Genomic DNA, 14744 nt, shown 5'->3' on the forward strand with positions numbered 1-14744 from the left:
ATGCGCCATTATTAGCAATGAGCTGCAGGAGAGTGAATCTGAGCGCCTTTTTTGGTTTTTATTTTTGTAGGGGAAGGGAAGAGATCCTGGGCTGTGGGTAGGAAGCAATTTCATGTCAGAGAGGTGGCAAAAGGTGCCGCAGTAAATATTAATGAGATAGCAGGCTAAGGCAGAAACAAGTAAACAAGGTATTATAATGTTTATTTAAAGAGCATTTTAGGATGCCAATTTTCTGAAGTATGTACCTTTATTATGCTAATGATAAATTAGGATTTAGATAGGTGCAACAGTTTGACATCTGTGCATCTTTGAAGAAGAATCCATTGCTGCTAAATTAGTCTCAATTGATTCTACTTCATAAATGTCAGAATTTATTGCTACCAAAAAAAAATTCACATTATTTGATAAAGGTATAGTTCTTGCACCAAGAATGAGTAGACTTAATACCTTTTGTGGTTCTAGACTCTACAGACAACGTGGTAAATACTAAAAACCCATCTTAAAGAAGTCTTGGCAGTATTTGAAATGATGCATATCCACCTAACATAATACACGCCATTGTCAGTATCTCTACTGTTGGCCATGGACCTGATTGTTCTAGCCTTCGGAGATAAGGATCAGTACCACCCTTTGTGATAAATGTAGTGGGGTAGCTGATGTGGTAAAATTTACTTAGGAGACTAAAGAGTTTGGCTATTCCCTGATTGGATTTGAGACCGTGTGGACTGTAAGGACGTGGCAGTGCTGATCCAAGGGCAGAATCGGGGCCCATCATGTCGTTTTGTATTAAAAAAAGCTTCTTGCATTTATGAAACCACGAATATGCTATATAATCATTACAAATAGGCGTATCTATAAATACTGATGAATTTTTAGTTAATTCTAGTGGAATGTGGGGTTTTTTGCCTGTCAAACTCCTTCCAGCCTGTTTCCCACTAATCCATCTTCATTCATTAATCAAGGATCGTTAATTATAATTAATCCTTTAACTATAAAATTAATCCATTAACTGTAAAAGTAAAACCCAAGAGTCTTGTAACAAACAAGAATGACTTAATGGTTCAAGTTACTTTTTTTTGTCCTATTCCAGAAAAAACTGCCTGTTTGCTTGGAACAGAAAAAAATCTTGACAAAGGCGTCTCCTAGGAAAAACAAAATGTAGGAATTTTGATCTTTTCAGGTGACCTTATGACCTTCTCAGTGGAAGTAGTGAGTGCCTTTTGTAGTGTTTGAAAGGGAAAGTATAAACTTTAGACTGAGATAGTGTTTACATTTCTTCTCCTATGTGTATGATATCGTTCTTGGGAGCGGTACCTTCAGACTATTGGGGACTGAATTACAGTCTTAAAATTTCGTTTTACTACAACAGTGGAAGTGTTGATATCATAAACAATACATCCTTCTTAACAGTTTTTTTTATAATATCCAAATTTTGTTGGCTTCCATTTCCTGAGTAGTTACCTGTCCTTAAAGTAATTAGCCCTTCAATTTTAGGATTTATTCAGCAAAGCCTTTGTAGTTTGCGTAACAGCAGAAGCTGTCAGTCTGAAATTAACAGTTGCTACAGTTCTGTTTGTCTGTCACGACACAGACTCCGTAAGGTGGCTATGCAGGTGTGTTAATGGGGCAATCTGATCTTTGGATTAATCTGATCTTCGGATACGTGCAGTGCTGAAGGTACTGCAGTCATGATCTGCAGATCTTACACGTGAATGATGCCTAGTCTCTTAGTCAAATATGGCGTTAGATGAGTATTTAAGCAGGATAACTTGGCATTTTTAAAAAAGCATTATCTGCAACATTGTCATTAAAATTGGTTAGTACTTTCTGAACTCCCTTCGTACCAATCTTATGCCTGCACCGGTACTACTTTTCTTCTGTGTTACCTGAGTTATGATGAATTTGCAAAACCAGTGTTGTTTGTTGTTTACGAATCTTGTTGAACAGTAGGCAGCTATTAAACAAATGTTGCTGTAAGTACAGTAAAGCTTGATCCCTATGAGAGGTATACCAAAATCATATTGCCAATATAGACCCTGATTTAACTGATTCAGCGAATCTAACTTCTCATATCAACAGTATTTTTCCCCTTATTTTTTTATTAATCATCATAAGCGGGAAGTACAGATTTGGGATTTTTTTCTCACAACTTTAAGATCAAAGAGGAAACAAAACTACTGCTTTTGAGAAGTTGAGGTATCATTTGACTTGTGAACTGTCACCACATTTTTTAATTCGATGTTCCATCAGAAATCCTCCCTGAATTCTCTCTTTTAATTCTAAAAAAGTTATTGCCACAGAGGGGTAGAAGATCTGCATGAAAAAATGGGGATCTGAAAATGAGCCCCTCCAGGATTACGATCTGATGGAAAAATATTGAGCTACAAAGACAGCAACGATGGTGTGTTTGTCTATAATCTCTTTTTTTTTTTTTTCCACCAGGAAGTTCAGTTGAAACTATCATGTAAACTGATAGCCATCCTTAAGGAGGGAGGAGGTTGAATAAACAGTGAGTTTAGGCTTAACTCCTCCCCTAATTTAAACAAATGTGTGAATAAAATCTATACTTTAAGGCAAATCTTCTTTTACAGAGGACATTTCAGGTTACTACTTACACTGTTACCACCGTGGGAACCAGCTTTGTATATCTATATAAAGTCTTTAGTTATTACCTGTTCTTCTTTCTGCCTCTATATGTCTTCTCTTATTGTGATTAAAACTCCTTCCTTCTGACTTCTTTTATGTGAATTTGAGCCTGTGAACTCTTTTGTTTATCTCAGATAAGTTTTCATCAGCTGTTAAATATCATGTACTGAGAACTCAGTATTGGACCTGGTTAGAATCTTACCTTTCATTACGGCATGTGTATGTAAGGGATAAACACAACAATGTTATCATCCATGCTGTCCAGACGTTATTTGATTGAACCGCCTCTTACAAAAATTGAGTTAACACGAACATCTGGTGTATGTTTTGGTAGTGCTGACATATCCTATTCATTGAACTTCATTTCCTTACACTGAGAGCTTGATGAGAACTTCAAAAGTGGAGAGCAGTTTGCTTGAGAAGACCGCGCTGACTGCGAACGAGTTTGGACATTCTAACGACTTGAGTAAACTCTCAGCTTAAGTTGGTACTGCCTTCATCAAAGAGCTAAGATGAAGCCCATTAGCTAGATAAAAGCAAGATAAAACTTTGCATGCAGTACTTGCTCTGCTGCAAGAATTAGATGTCTCTAACACATTCCTGGGTTAAGAATTTATCCTTTGCATGTGAGCTACTTTTATTTTTGACACCGTGCTGCTGCTACGTCAGTGTGAATTCTCACTCTGCCAAGAAACCCATTGCATTTTTGCTAGTTAAATATTGATGACAGTGAAACAAAATGATCCCCCTCCCATGGCGTGTGCTGTTGTATAGCACTTGGAGCAGTTATGCCAAGGGCATATGCACCTGTTCTCAGTAACATTCTTAAATTCAGAAGCAAAATTCAACTGCAGCTTGAATTTTATGTCGTCTTTGCTGGTGTTTCCTTTTCTGAGAAATTACGGATGATAATATTTTTACGTAACAGTAACAGCCTGGTTGTGGTGTCCAGTTCTTTCTAGATTTCGGGTTTCTGCCTTGCTGCATTCAGTGCTGCATTCACACTGAAAGAACACTGCAAGACTTAAATATTTTGTGATAAAGCCTAATTTAATTACACATTTCTGGCATATTTTTTGCTTTCTGAGGCTGATGTGAGGCTGCTTGAAAGGCTTGCTCATGTGGGGCATTATGGGTTGGACTTCAGATGTACAGATGCACTCTCCTCGAAACTCCCAACCCCAGTAGCAACTGGGAGTGAGAAACTGTAGGATGTTGCTATGAAGACTCAGCCGCAGCATTTTACTAATGTAAGCTGAAAAATGTTGTGGTTTGCATCTTGAAATTAGAATGCAATATGGCATGTCAAAACCGTCGTGGTATGAGCGCGCAAGAGTTAGTGGTCTTTATTGATCAAAAATATAGTGACAAACTTGATAGTAATAATTTTTAAAGGTGATCTGCATATTAAAAGGGAGATTGTAGTTGACAACAAATTCTAGGATCACAGTAAAGCCATACCTGTTTGAGCAGGACATTTAGTCCTTATAAAGATTCAGTGGGCTTACAGAATAGACATTTGTTGTTATCAGAGAGGTCTTAAGGAATTGTAAATGATAGGTCTTGGACAGAGAAATTGCTCAACGGTGGCATAGTTCATATGCCAGCCTATTACCAATCTCAAACACTGTCAATTCTGTAAAACCGTGTCATGTGCTATGCAAATACTTGATTTATAATTGTCTGCTAGACTGGTCTGAAATTAAAGAAGTTCATTGTAAGGCAGGGAAGTGCGCATATAAATTTTTTTTTTTCTTTGAGATGACCAAGTTTTTCTGACTCTGCATTCGCAAGTAATAACGCTGGGATGTAGACACTTGTTGTTTTAAGTAACTCCTTTTCTGTTTGTCAAAGGTAGTATCAAATCCTGGGAATACATTTGCTTTTCTGTGTGGAATCCCTAATCGCCATATGCCTAGTGACACCGGGATCCTGCACCCACTTAAAGGTGCAGATTGTGACAGGCTCGTGGCTTTGGTATGATGAGACTTCATGCGGTGTAGTCAAGAAGATAAGCTCGGCATGGTCACTCACCCCTTCCCTCCGTATTTCCCTGGCTCCCCCAGGGGACACTTTGTGGTTATTTTGCTATTACTTCTGCAGTTTTCTACCGTGGAATCCACGGTGGCTGGTAATGATTGTGCTGATAAAGGAGGCTGCTGCACCTTCTTGCATGTTTCTGGAATCTAACTCTTAAAAATGTTGCTTTGTATCGTTACCCTTGCAATGCAGTAATAGCTATCAACAGATTGATAGCCTGCTGTTGCCGACAGCAACTGCTTCTGTGATTATTAGATGTGAATTTCTTCAGGATCCTGGACAAAACTGGCCTTTCTGTAACTGTTTAAAATTCGTAGGCGGTTTCGGCACTCGGGACAGGGCACGCCTGGACTTCTGAAGGTACTTGAAGCTTTTTAGCTTGGTTGGCATTTCAGTGTTGTTCCTTTGCTATCGTTTGCAATTTCTCATGTAGACTGCAAATACTACCCTCAGACAGATTGCCATTTACCCTTGACTACCTACTGAAATTAAGTCAAACAAATCACCTCTGTAAGAATAAGTAACTGCTTTATGATAATTGTCTTTTCCCAGGGTAGCTTTGTCATACTGGAATACAACTGGAATATTCTGTGGCTAAAAGTAATTAAATACGTAGGGTTTTTTTTTTTGTGGTTCATCATTTGCTGTCAGTGAAGGAACAAGGTGCCATTGGAAGGTTGTACTTTCAGCGTTTCAAGTTACAAAGCTTGTGAAATAGTTTTCCAAGAGAAACTACAGTCTGTTACCGGAGAATGTTTTCAGTCTATTTGTCAGAATTATGGGAAAGGCAACTTTGCATAGGAGGCTATGGGAGAGGAGACTGACAATTCCTCTGCGGCCACTGAATGATTAATTTTGAGGACTGTTCAAGGAAATGCTTAAGATAATTGATCCCACTCCCATCCACTTCTGCAAATCTGCTGAATCTTCCAGTTTTTCGTATTTTGAATTTCTACATCTGCTGTCTTGCATGCAATTAACCGCATCCAGCTTCTTCTCTTTGAGTTGTCTTTCACTTTTTCAGAATAATCAGGATGAAGTTTAACTGGTGTATGTTGCAAAGAAGGGGTGAAGCTTATTTCCTTTAATGTGAACAAAGTTGTCCATTTCCCTTAAGAAGAAAGCATGAGCTGATAGATATTTCGCTCCTGTGTTTATACAAGTAGGGGGATACAATTCACTTGGGTGTTCCTGTTGTCCAAGTTCCTTATCAACCAAAGACTCTGAAGTGCACAGGGAGGGAGGTGCTGTCAGCTAAAAATGTGATTACTCGTTATTGTCTTGAAATGACTTAAGACATATTTACTACATTCCTGTGTGTCATAAGCCTAGTTTTGAATGGTAGCTTTCCTGCATATTAGAACATGTTGACTTTTTTTTCCCCCCCCCGGCAGTTGGTAGATGTAGCATGTGATGAGCATGTAGGTCGACCTGACTATCTTGATAGCTGAGCTTGTGGTTTAAAAAATGACAATAAAGCTTAGTCTCTGTACACTCTAACAGTTTAAAAAAAAAAAAAGATAGTAGGCTAATGAATATATTTCTGTCTGACAAAGAATGATGCTGTTTGGGGATCTGTTTCTATATTTTTTTCTACTTTTTTCATCATGCCAGAGAAACATAAATTAATCTGCAATTTCATGTGGTCCTGTTACATTACAGCAAATATTTCTTGCCTCATTGGGCCACCCACCGCTCTTTGAGTAGATTTTTGCATCCATCTTTGGTAGCCTTCTGCTTAGAAAGGAGGCTTTAAAAGAGATTAAAAAGTTAAGTACATGTTTACTTTTTTCCCTACTGACTGTCTTTTTTCCCTGAACTAGTAAGATTTTATTAGCATGACAGATCAATTAGTCTTCAGGATAAAATACTGGAAATCATATAGCTTAAACAGATGGGACTGCAGACCTTTTTGGGAAAATCGCATTCCTCCTTAAGGACAGCGTTACGCTTTAATACTATACTTGTGTAAGTAAGTTGGGGACAGATCAAAATGATCACTTCATAGATTTATTGTAGTTGCTTACGTTATAGTCTTGAAAGTGCATAGGCTTGGCCTTTTTTCCACTGACTGGAATCCCTTGGGCACCCAGCGATACCCTCTCCATGTGCGATCAGAGGGAGCGCAGAATCAGAATAATGTCTGCAGCTGTTCGAGTCCATTTCGTGCGAACTGGCAAACACTGTGCTAAGTCTGTGCTTGCAGTAGTAAATAAATGTCGCTTAGAAAACTGGTATTAAACCAAGAGCTTTACGTTTATACTCTTTTTTTTTTTTTTTTTTAACTCATTTCAGACACATGGTGCTTGTCAAAAATTACACACGCAGATTACTTGAATGCACTTATTCATGGAGTCCGCATATCTTAGGCAAAACTTCATTCTGCCCGTAGGGGCTAGAGAACAACTTGGATACGAGTCAAACACTTCAGTCTGTGACTGGAAGTTGCAATTAGTAAACAATGCTCACTCATTACATAGCAAACAGTAAGGCAACAAACTATGAGGGCATCTTTTCCAAAGTATGTAAGTGTGAACTCGTATTGACACGGGTCTGGATCTTCAAAGGTATTTAGTGTCTTGGTGCACCTTTTGATCTGGATCTAAACTGACAAACTGTTTTTAACTATTTCATTGCTGCGGACCTAACTGCTTGAAGAGAAGTGTGAGTAAATTACGGTTTTTAACAACAGTAGGTACACAGGACACAGGGACGTGAGTGCACAGTTATTTCAGTAGTTGGTGCGTGAGCTGAATCTACGGTGTTGCTAAACGACACTGTGTGCGGTTTCCACTTCAATTGAGGATGTTTTAATGAAGGGCTAGGGAGTTGTGTTTTTTTTTTTTTGCACATTTAAGTGTGCACCTATTTAAAATGCCTTTCCTTGTCCTTGGGCTTGTCTCCACTAGAAAAACTTCTGCTGGAGAACACAGGAGAGTCCCCTAGTGGAAATATGCTGACAGAAGGAATTCTTAACGCTGCTATTCCACCTCTCTGAATAACGTAAGCTGACAGGAGCACTCTGCTGTTGGCAAAGCTGTATCTGCATGAGAGCTTTTTGCCGTCACAGCCAGCTAGAGCTAGTGCCTTTTTTGTCCATGCGTCTGGCTGAAAGAGCTCGGCTGGCAAAACTTGAGCACAGAGCTACCGTGCTCATATCATGAGAATGAACGGTCTCGCTTGCGGGTCTTGTTCGTTATCTGGTGAGATGATGAACAAATTGAATTCCTTACAGCCAGGAATAGATGAGTGAAGTCTACAAAATGCCTGAGTATTTATTTGCGTATATAGATACGGTCGTTGAACTGTATTCCTAAAAAGCCTTGAGGGCTGTAGTAGGAGTGTGATCTGTCAAAAGTTTGAGGTACTGAAGTTACCAGTTGGAGGCGATTTCTGCCGGATACTATTTAGTGATTTCTGTGCTGGGGAAATACGCTTCTAAATTCTTGCTTGTGATCTAGATCCTAGGGCTACTAAAACTTGAGAGGGGAAGAGAGGTCCCTTATTGTCGGGTTGATGCAGCTGGTGCCCTTCACCTTTTTCTAATGGAGCTGCGAGGCCGTTGGGCACTGGGAAGTCTCTTTGGCAAGAAGCGGTTGCTTGATCCTTCCAACGCTGGCTGAGCAAGACAGGCCTAGCCAGGGGCCTGGGGCGGGAACGAAGGCGCTCCTACGCCTCACCTCCATGCATAGCTCCGGGTAGGATATACTTCGCTTTCCTTGGCACGGCTGCTCCTTTGCGTGCAGCTCTGAAGTTTTGCCCTGAGAATCGGCAGCGGAGGGACTCAGCCGGGACGCTTGGAGGACGTCGTCTTGTGGCTGTCGCTTCTGCCCCGCTGCAGCGTGCCGGGGGCCCGGCCGGGAAGGCTGTCGTGTTGCTAAAGCAGGCCCTTCTCAGAGGGGAGACGACACAACCCTAAAAAGTGGTGTTTTTTTTTTTTTTTTTTTAATTAAGAAAGCAGTGCAACTCTTCTTCGCCACAAATCTGCTCAGAGCCAGACCTGATGAAGGACGGGGCCTCTGGCTGACTGGAAAAGGCATCTAAAATTCCCTTGGCGTCAGCCCTGCTGCTGTGGGGGAGGCGAGAGGGACTGGGATCCAGGCAGACCCCAGTTCTCTGGCAACGTATTACCGGAGCGGGTAGCCCAGGAAAGAAACTTGTTAATGGTTGCCTCGGTGGAGCGTTGGTACGCGGGGTGCCCGGGCGCAGCCGTCGGGGGGCCTCACCGGGGCACGGAGGTGGCGGCGGTGCCCGCCCGGGGCTGCGGCGGGCCGGGCCGGGCCGCGCCGCGCTCGGCTCTGCGCGCCGGCCGGGCTGCGGCCGCCTCCCGGGGGCCGTGCGAGGAGCCGGGGCGGGGGGGCCCCCGCCGCGCCCCCACCTCCCCGCGGCCGCGGGCGGCCGGCCGTTCCCCCCCGGTTCCCCCCCCCCCCCGCCCGCGGGCGGCCCCGCGCTGCGGCGGCGGCGAGTGCCGGCGCGGCACTTCCTGTCTGAGGCCGGCGGCGGAAGGATCGCGTGCGCCGCGCCGCCCCGCAGGAAGCGCTGCCGCCGCCGCCGCGCCGTGGCGGTGCCCGCGCCGCCCGCCCTGCCCGCCGCCACGCGGGAGCGCGCCCCGCCGCCGGGCGCCCCCCGCGCCGCCCCCCCCCGGCCCGCGCGCCCGCGGCGCGCACCCGCCCGCCGGTCAATGTGAAGCCGCTCCGGCAGCGTAAACATGGCGACGTCCCTGCATGAGGGGCCCACCAACCAGCTCGACCTCCTCATCCGGGCCGGTAAGCTGCCCCGCGGCGCTCCGGCGGGAGCGGCGGAGCGGGGAAGGACGGGGCGGGCGGCGGGGACGGGGAGGCGAAGCGGCGGCGCACGCCGCGCTCCGGCGGCGGGCGGGGAAGCCATGGAGGGCGATCAGGAAGTGATCACCTTGGCAGCGGCCGGCCCGGCGTGCGCCCGCCCGCGGCACCTGCCCCCGGCGCCCCCGGCCCCGCCGCCGCCGGCGGCGGCGCCAGCGCGGCGGAAGTTGCGGCGGGGCGGGCGGAGGAGTTTTGCGGGGTTTGGGCGGCCGGGGCGAGAACCAGGAAGTGTGCGAGGTTGTTGTCGTCCTCCCGCCTCCCCGCCCCGGCCCTCCCCTGCTCCCGCTCCCGCCGCCGCCACGCCGCCTGAGCGGGCAGGCCGAGCGCCGCGGGCAGGCCTCCCCGGGCGCTGCGCACCCGCGCGTCCCCCCCGTCCCCCCCCCCCCCCGCGCCGTCTGTGTCCGTTCCGTGTGTCGTTCCTCCCCCCCCTTTCCCCCCCCCCCGGTGCCCTTTTAAACTCGGCGGCGGGGCCGCGGCCCACGTGTGCGGCGGCGGGGGGGGAGCGGAGCGGGGCGCGGGGCGGCGCCCCCTCCCCCACGCGCGCTGCGTAGCGGAAGCGGCGCGCTCCCCCGGGCCCCCCGCGAGCGCGAGGGGCGTGGCGGGCGTCGCGCGCCAATGGGAGCGGCCGCCGTCGGCGGCCGGAGGGGGCGGCGGGGCGGGGCGGGGCGCGGCGGCCGCCAATGGGCGCGCGGCGGGCGGCGGAGCGGCGGCTCCCCGCGGCGCTGGCGGGGCGCGCGCGGAGTTGGAGGGAAGCGGAGTGTAAACACGGAAGCGGGGCCGCCGCCGGGCCGCACGTGGCCGCGCCTCCCGGCGGGCGAGGAGGGGCCGGGGCCGGGGCCGGGGCCGGGGCCGTGGCCGTGGCCGTGGCCGTGGCCGTGCTCGTGCTGCCGGTGGAGGCGAGGCGCGGCGCGGGAATGCCGTTCGCCGCCGCCGGCCCCGGCCAGCGCCGCGCTCCTCCCGGCCGCTGCTCTGCGCGACCGGGTCCGCAGCCCCCAGCCCCCGCCGGGACAGGGGCCGCGTACCGCAGCGCCGGCGCCTTGTTGGGGACCTGTACGGCACCGGGCGCTGCTTGGCCTCTTCTGGTCTTGTCACATCGTCCGCTTGTAACGACAGGGCCCTCCGGTGACCCCGGGATTTGTCTTTAAGCGTGGTACCGCCCTGGAGAAAACACGAGCGAGGCTGCGCCGCTGACAAACACAAATACGATGTCAGACCTTCGGGTCTCCGCAGAAGTCGCACCAGCCGCCGTTTTGGTTTTGTCTTTGCAACGCGGAGCTCGCCTTTTTAAAGTCGTCCTCGGAAATGGTACGCGGCAGTACGGCGCGCAGCGCTGCAGGTAGCGAGCAGTGCAGCGCACGGCGTTGCAGGTGGCGAGTTGTGCGGTTAGCGCCTGGACGCCCGCTAGCTGAGAGCATGCCCTCACGCTGGCTTTGCCCCCGCACGGCAGCCGGTTTGTACGAGCATGAACGTGTGCTAAAGGTAAATGCTCTGTTGTTTACCAGCGTTTGAAGGTACCCTTGTAAAAACAGGGGGCAAATCACCTTATCTTCATAATGGTTTATTTTATTGAATGCAGAAAAACGCCCGGGGTTTTTGGAGCAAAAACCCCCAGCAAAGAGCTGTTCTGCTGCAGAACAGAGAAAGCGGAGCCCGTCAGCAGCATTTAGACGCTCTCCCATGTACGATGGAGAAGGCAGCTTCACTTTGCTGGGAGAACGCAGCTCCGATTTCTGCAGGGCTCCCTACGGCAGGAGATTTGAGTTAGTTGTTTTTTACTTTTGATTGTCGATGAATAGGGAACGTTTTAGTAGTTGATTATCGTGTCAACAGGTTCTTAAGTCACTGTAACTACATCGCTTGTGAACCAACCCTTAGATAAATAACAAGTGACCTTTGTATTGTGCTTTTGGATGTCCTTAGCCCAGCCAACGTAATTCTTTTTTTTTTTATTTTATTTTTTTTATTTTCGCATTGCAGTGAGGGATACAGATACCTACACGCATCTAGTATTCCCATCCTCATACTGTCAGGATACCTTATCTGTTTACTTATTTATGTATGTAGATGGTATCATGTGGGTTTAAGAGAGGAATCCTTTATCCTAAGGGATTATATTAATTATAGCTTGCCTTTTCCTGTGGCTGCTGGGCTCAGTGTTGACAAAGCTTCAGTGTTTGATAACTGTGGGAAGAACGCCGGACCAAAATTGTTACTGCTTAAGGCTGTCTTAATTGCTGGTTGTAAGAGCACCTCCTAAATGACTTTACAAAGATATGTTTTGGCTTTGCAGGTAATATTTCTCTCAATATTGGGCTGATAACATAGGGCTCACAGGGAAACAAGTGTTTTGAGATGATTGCTCTCCTTTTCATTATTAATTGGCAGTATGCAGTGTTATGTATCATCCTTAAATTGTAGGCAGCTGAAAGTCTTTTGAATGAGCAGAGCCAGGCTTAGGGAAATACTAAAAAAACCAAGGAATTGTTCTTCAGTTTCTGAACAAATGTCTGCCACAAAGCAAGCAGTAAACTGAAAATGCCCTCTTTTCCAGTCAAGTGTTGCATGCAGAAAGATTTCTGGGTATTACCTATACGGGCAATTCAACTGCTTTTAATTAAAATGTGGCTTAAGCATTGTTGCTACCTTCCACTGCTGTTTACTGTGGTCTTCTAAATGCTGAGATAAAACAAGCATGGGAATGCCCGTAAACTTCAGTGGGGTCTGTTAGCCTATGTGTGGTCACTCTTGACTGAGCTCCATGCTTGGAATTGTGAATTCTTCATTAAAGTATCGCTCTGGTTGCCTGATAGTATTAAAGGATAAGCTATTGTAAATCAGGTGCTGCAGTTAAGTGTTGACCTTGTGAATGCAGGCATTGATAGCTCTTCAGATAAAGAGGAGGGAGCTGTATTGCAGTTTCAAAAAGTACCGTTTTGAAAATCTCAGTCCATTTTTTCCCCTCATCTCTTGCTTTAGTTCATTTTGTTGATCTTGTTTTGTGTTAAAACTGGGGACATTGTTACAAAATGGATGTGTTGCCAGTATTCTCTTCTGTAAAGCTAAAGTACAGCCCTGTCAGACTTAATTACCGAGTTTGGTATTTTGTAACAGCTGTTGAGAGCCTTGAATAATCTACTGTACACGCTATTTGTTTAGAAAGTGGAGCTAGAAGACGTTAGGTCAACAGTGAGGAGAGACATCAACTAGCCTAGTTAACTGTTTGCATTTTAAAAACTGAAATTATTTTCTTTTCTAAGAGGAATTTTTTTTTTTGCTGAAAAGAGACCAGAAACTTTTTTAATGATCTATTTTAAAATAAAGTGCTAAGGAATCAGATTTCTTCATAAACGCGGTAAGATGTGATTTGGCTTGAAAGAATGAAAGATAAGTGGTGGCGTTCGCTCTGATGTGTTCTAGATGGGTAAACGGCAGTTCTTGTGTGACTCAGTTACCGCAGTCTGGAAAACTTACTTCCATCTGCGTAAACTACCTTGCTTCATTTGGGCAAGTGATATTCTTCCTGAAATGAGTATGTAAGGTAACAGAGCTACATCTTAAGTTGTTCACTCAAGCAATACAGTCTATTTTAGCTTTGGCAGTCTTGTGTGTGTGCACAGTGGTATCATAGTTGATAGTATAAATATAATAGAAAATTTGTGAATCGGGCATTTTTCAAGAAACAGGTCATACGCATCGTCCTTTGGTTAGAAATTTGTCTGCCCGCTGTGATACTGTGCTCGTGCATCACATCCTTGGATGTACTGAGGGAAGATTAAGGTTGCTGTGACGATGTATGTTTGTACGGCACAAGCTATACGAGCCTGAAAGGTACTGCATAGTAAATAACTGCCAGTGATTTTCTGTGGTGACGGCTTTTGACTGAAGCTGGCTTTTTTTTTTGTTGCAGAATCCTACTCCTTTGGTTTGCTTTTCCCCCCCCCCGTGTCTTTATTGTGAGAAGTGCTACCAAGTGTCGTGATAGAGTGTTGTAGTTTAGTTGATGACACTTGATCTAGGCATCTGCAAGAACAGCCGCCTGGTTTTTCCTTGTCCCATCCCCTCTCTGAGAGAACCTCTTCCCCCACTTCATCTTCTGGGATATCTGTTCTAGCTGTATTTTTCATCAGTATCGTGTCTCCTGACTGAACGCTCTGACTTGCCATCTTCTATTAGACATTTTCTAGGGTGGCAAAAAGACATTTTATGTAAAATTTGTGTTGAGATACAAATTCGCACTTTTCTCTTCCAAACGTGTTGGCGCAATAACGTTGCCTGAGCACGACTGAAAACTCCTAATGCTCACTGGGTAGACAAACGCTTCTGAGGCTGAAACCATGGACTGGCTAAAGGAGAATGTAGCTAGCTGAGAAGACTTCAAATTTGGTAATAGCACTCATTGTAGGAAGTATTTTAATAGCTGTCTTTTTGGCAATGTTAGGTTAGTTTGTTAACTGTCGTGATAGACAGCATGTGTGTTGTTCCAGCCAAAGCCAGAAGTGTTACTATTTTTTGCTCGATGTTTTTTAGGTGGCAATTTTAGCGGAGTCCAAAGTAACTCACTTTGGAAAAACAAGCGTGAAGCGTGTATTTTCAAATGTCAGAGGCTTTTGAGGAGTAGGTAGCGCTATTTTTATTGGAAATGGAAGGGTTACTTTGGGCAGAGGTGGGGTGGCTTCTTTGCTCCTTTGCTCTGCTGCTGTGGTATTGCAGCCTTAGTCCCTAACGCGGGGGGGGGCTGCGTCTCCTTTCCCTCCACTCTGGCCCCTCAGCAGAATGCCATCGTACTGGGAAAGTACAAAGATGGCTTTCAGCTGTCTTTTTTTGCCTTGTTCCTGCTCTCTGATAAGCCCCTCTTGCTTGTGGTGCAGCATCTAAACTGTTCCCTATCGCAAATACTTTGGATACAAAAGCAGGAAAACTTTATATGCTTTTAAGCATTTAGGAGTAGCTGACTTCAATAAACTAATTCACTACTCTTTTACAATTGACATTTGGCAACTGTTGAGTTTCTTTATAGAAGTCCTGTATATACTGAACGTGATATCTGCACAGAAGCAAGTTAACTAGTTGTCCCAAAAATGGTAACCAGCAAACAGAAATGAAAATTGTACAGCTCTTTGCTGCGGGGGAGGCAGAGGGGTTGGTGGAAAAGCTTTGCTGACTTGCTTTAAATCTTCTTCCATGCTTTAGAATAATAATATATTAAATGCTGATTTG

General features: G+C 46.0%; 1 protein-coding gene across 5 annotated transcripts in view; it reads left to right on the top strand.

The window, feature by feature from the left end:
• The window catches only part of ELF2 (E74 like ETS transcription factor 2), a 39417-nt gene that overhangs the window by 11983 nt on the left and 12690 nt on the right, over positions 1–14744 (top strand). Inside the window, exon 1 of one of the 5 annotated variants that reach the window (XM_087735525.1) lies at positions 9308–9452. The exons of 3 other annotated variants lie outside the window; for them this stretch is intronic. In XM_087735525.1, the coding sequence (XP_087591651.1) occupies positions 9395–9452 (58 nt within the window). In that variant the 5' untranslated portion in view covers positions 9308–9394. Of the gene's footprint in view, positions 1–9307; positions 9453–10704; positions 10833–14744 lie in introns of those variants that run through there. One more of the 5 variants, XM_087735523.1, reaches the window with a different exon arrangement.

The sequence above is a fragment of the Nipponia nippon genome, unplaced genomic scaffold (assembly GCF_047370975.1).
Source record: "Nipponia nippon isolate SJK-2023a ecotype South Korea unplaced genomic scaffold, ASM4737097v1 scaffold_6, whole genome shotgun sequence".
Lineage (NCBI taxonomy): Eukaryota > Metazoa > Chordata > Aves > Pelecaniformes > Threskiornithidae > Nipponia > Nipponia nippon.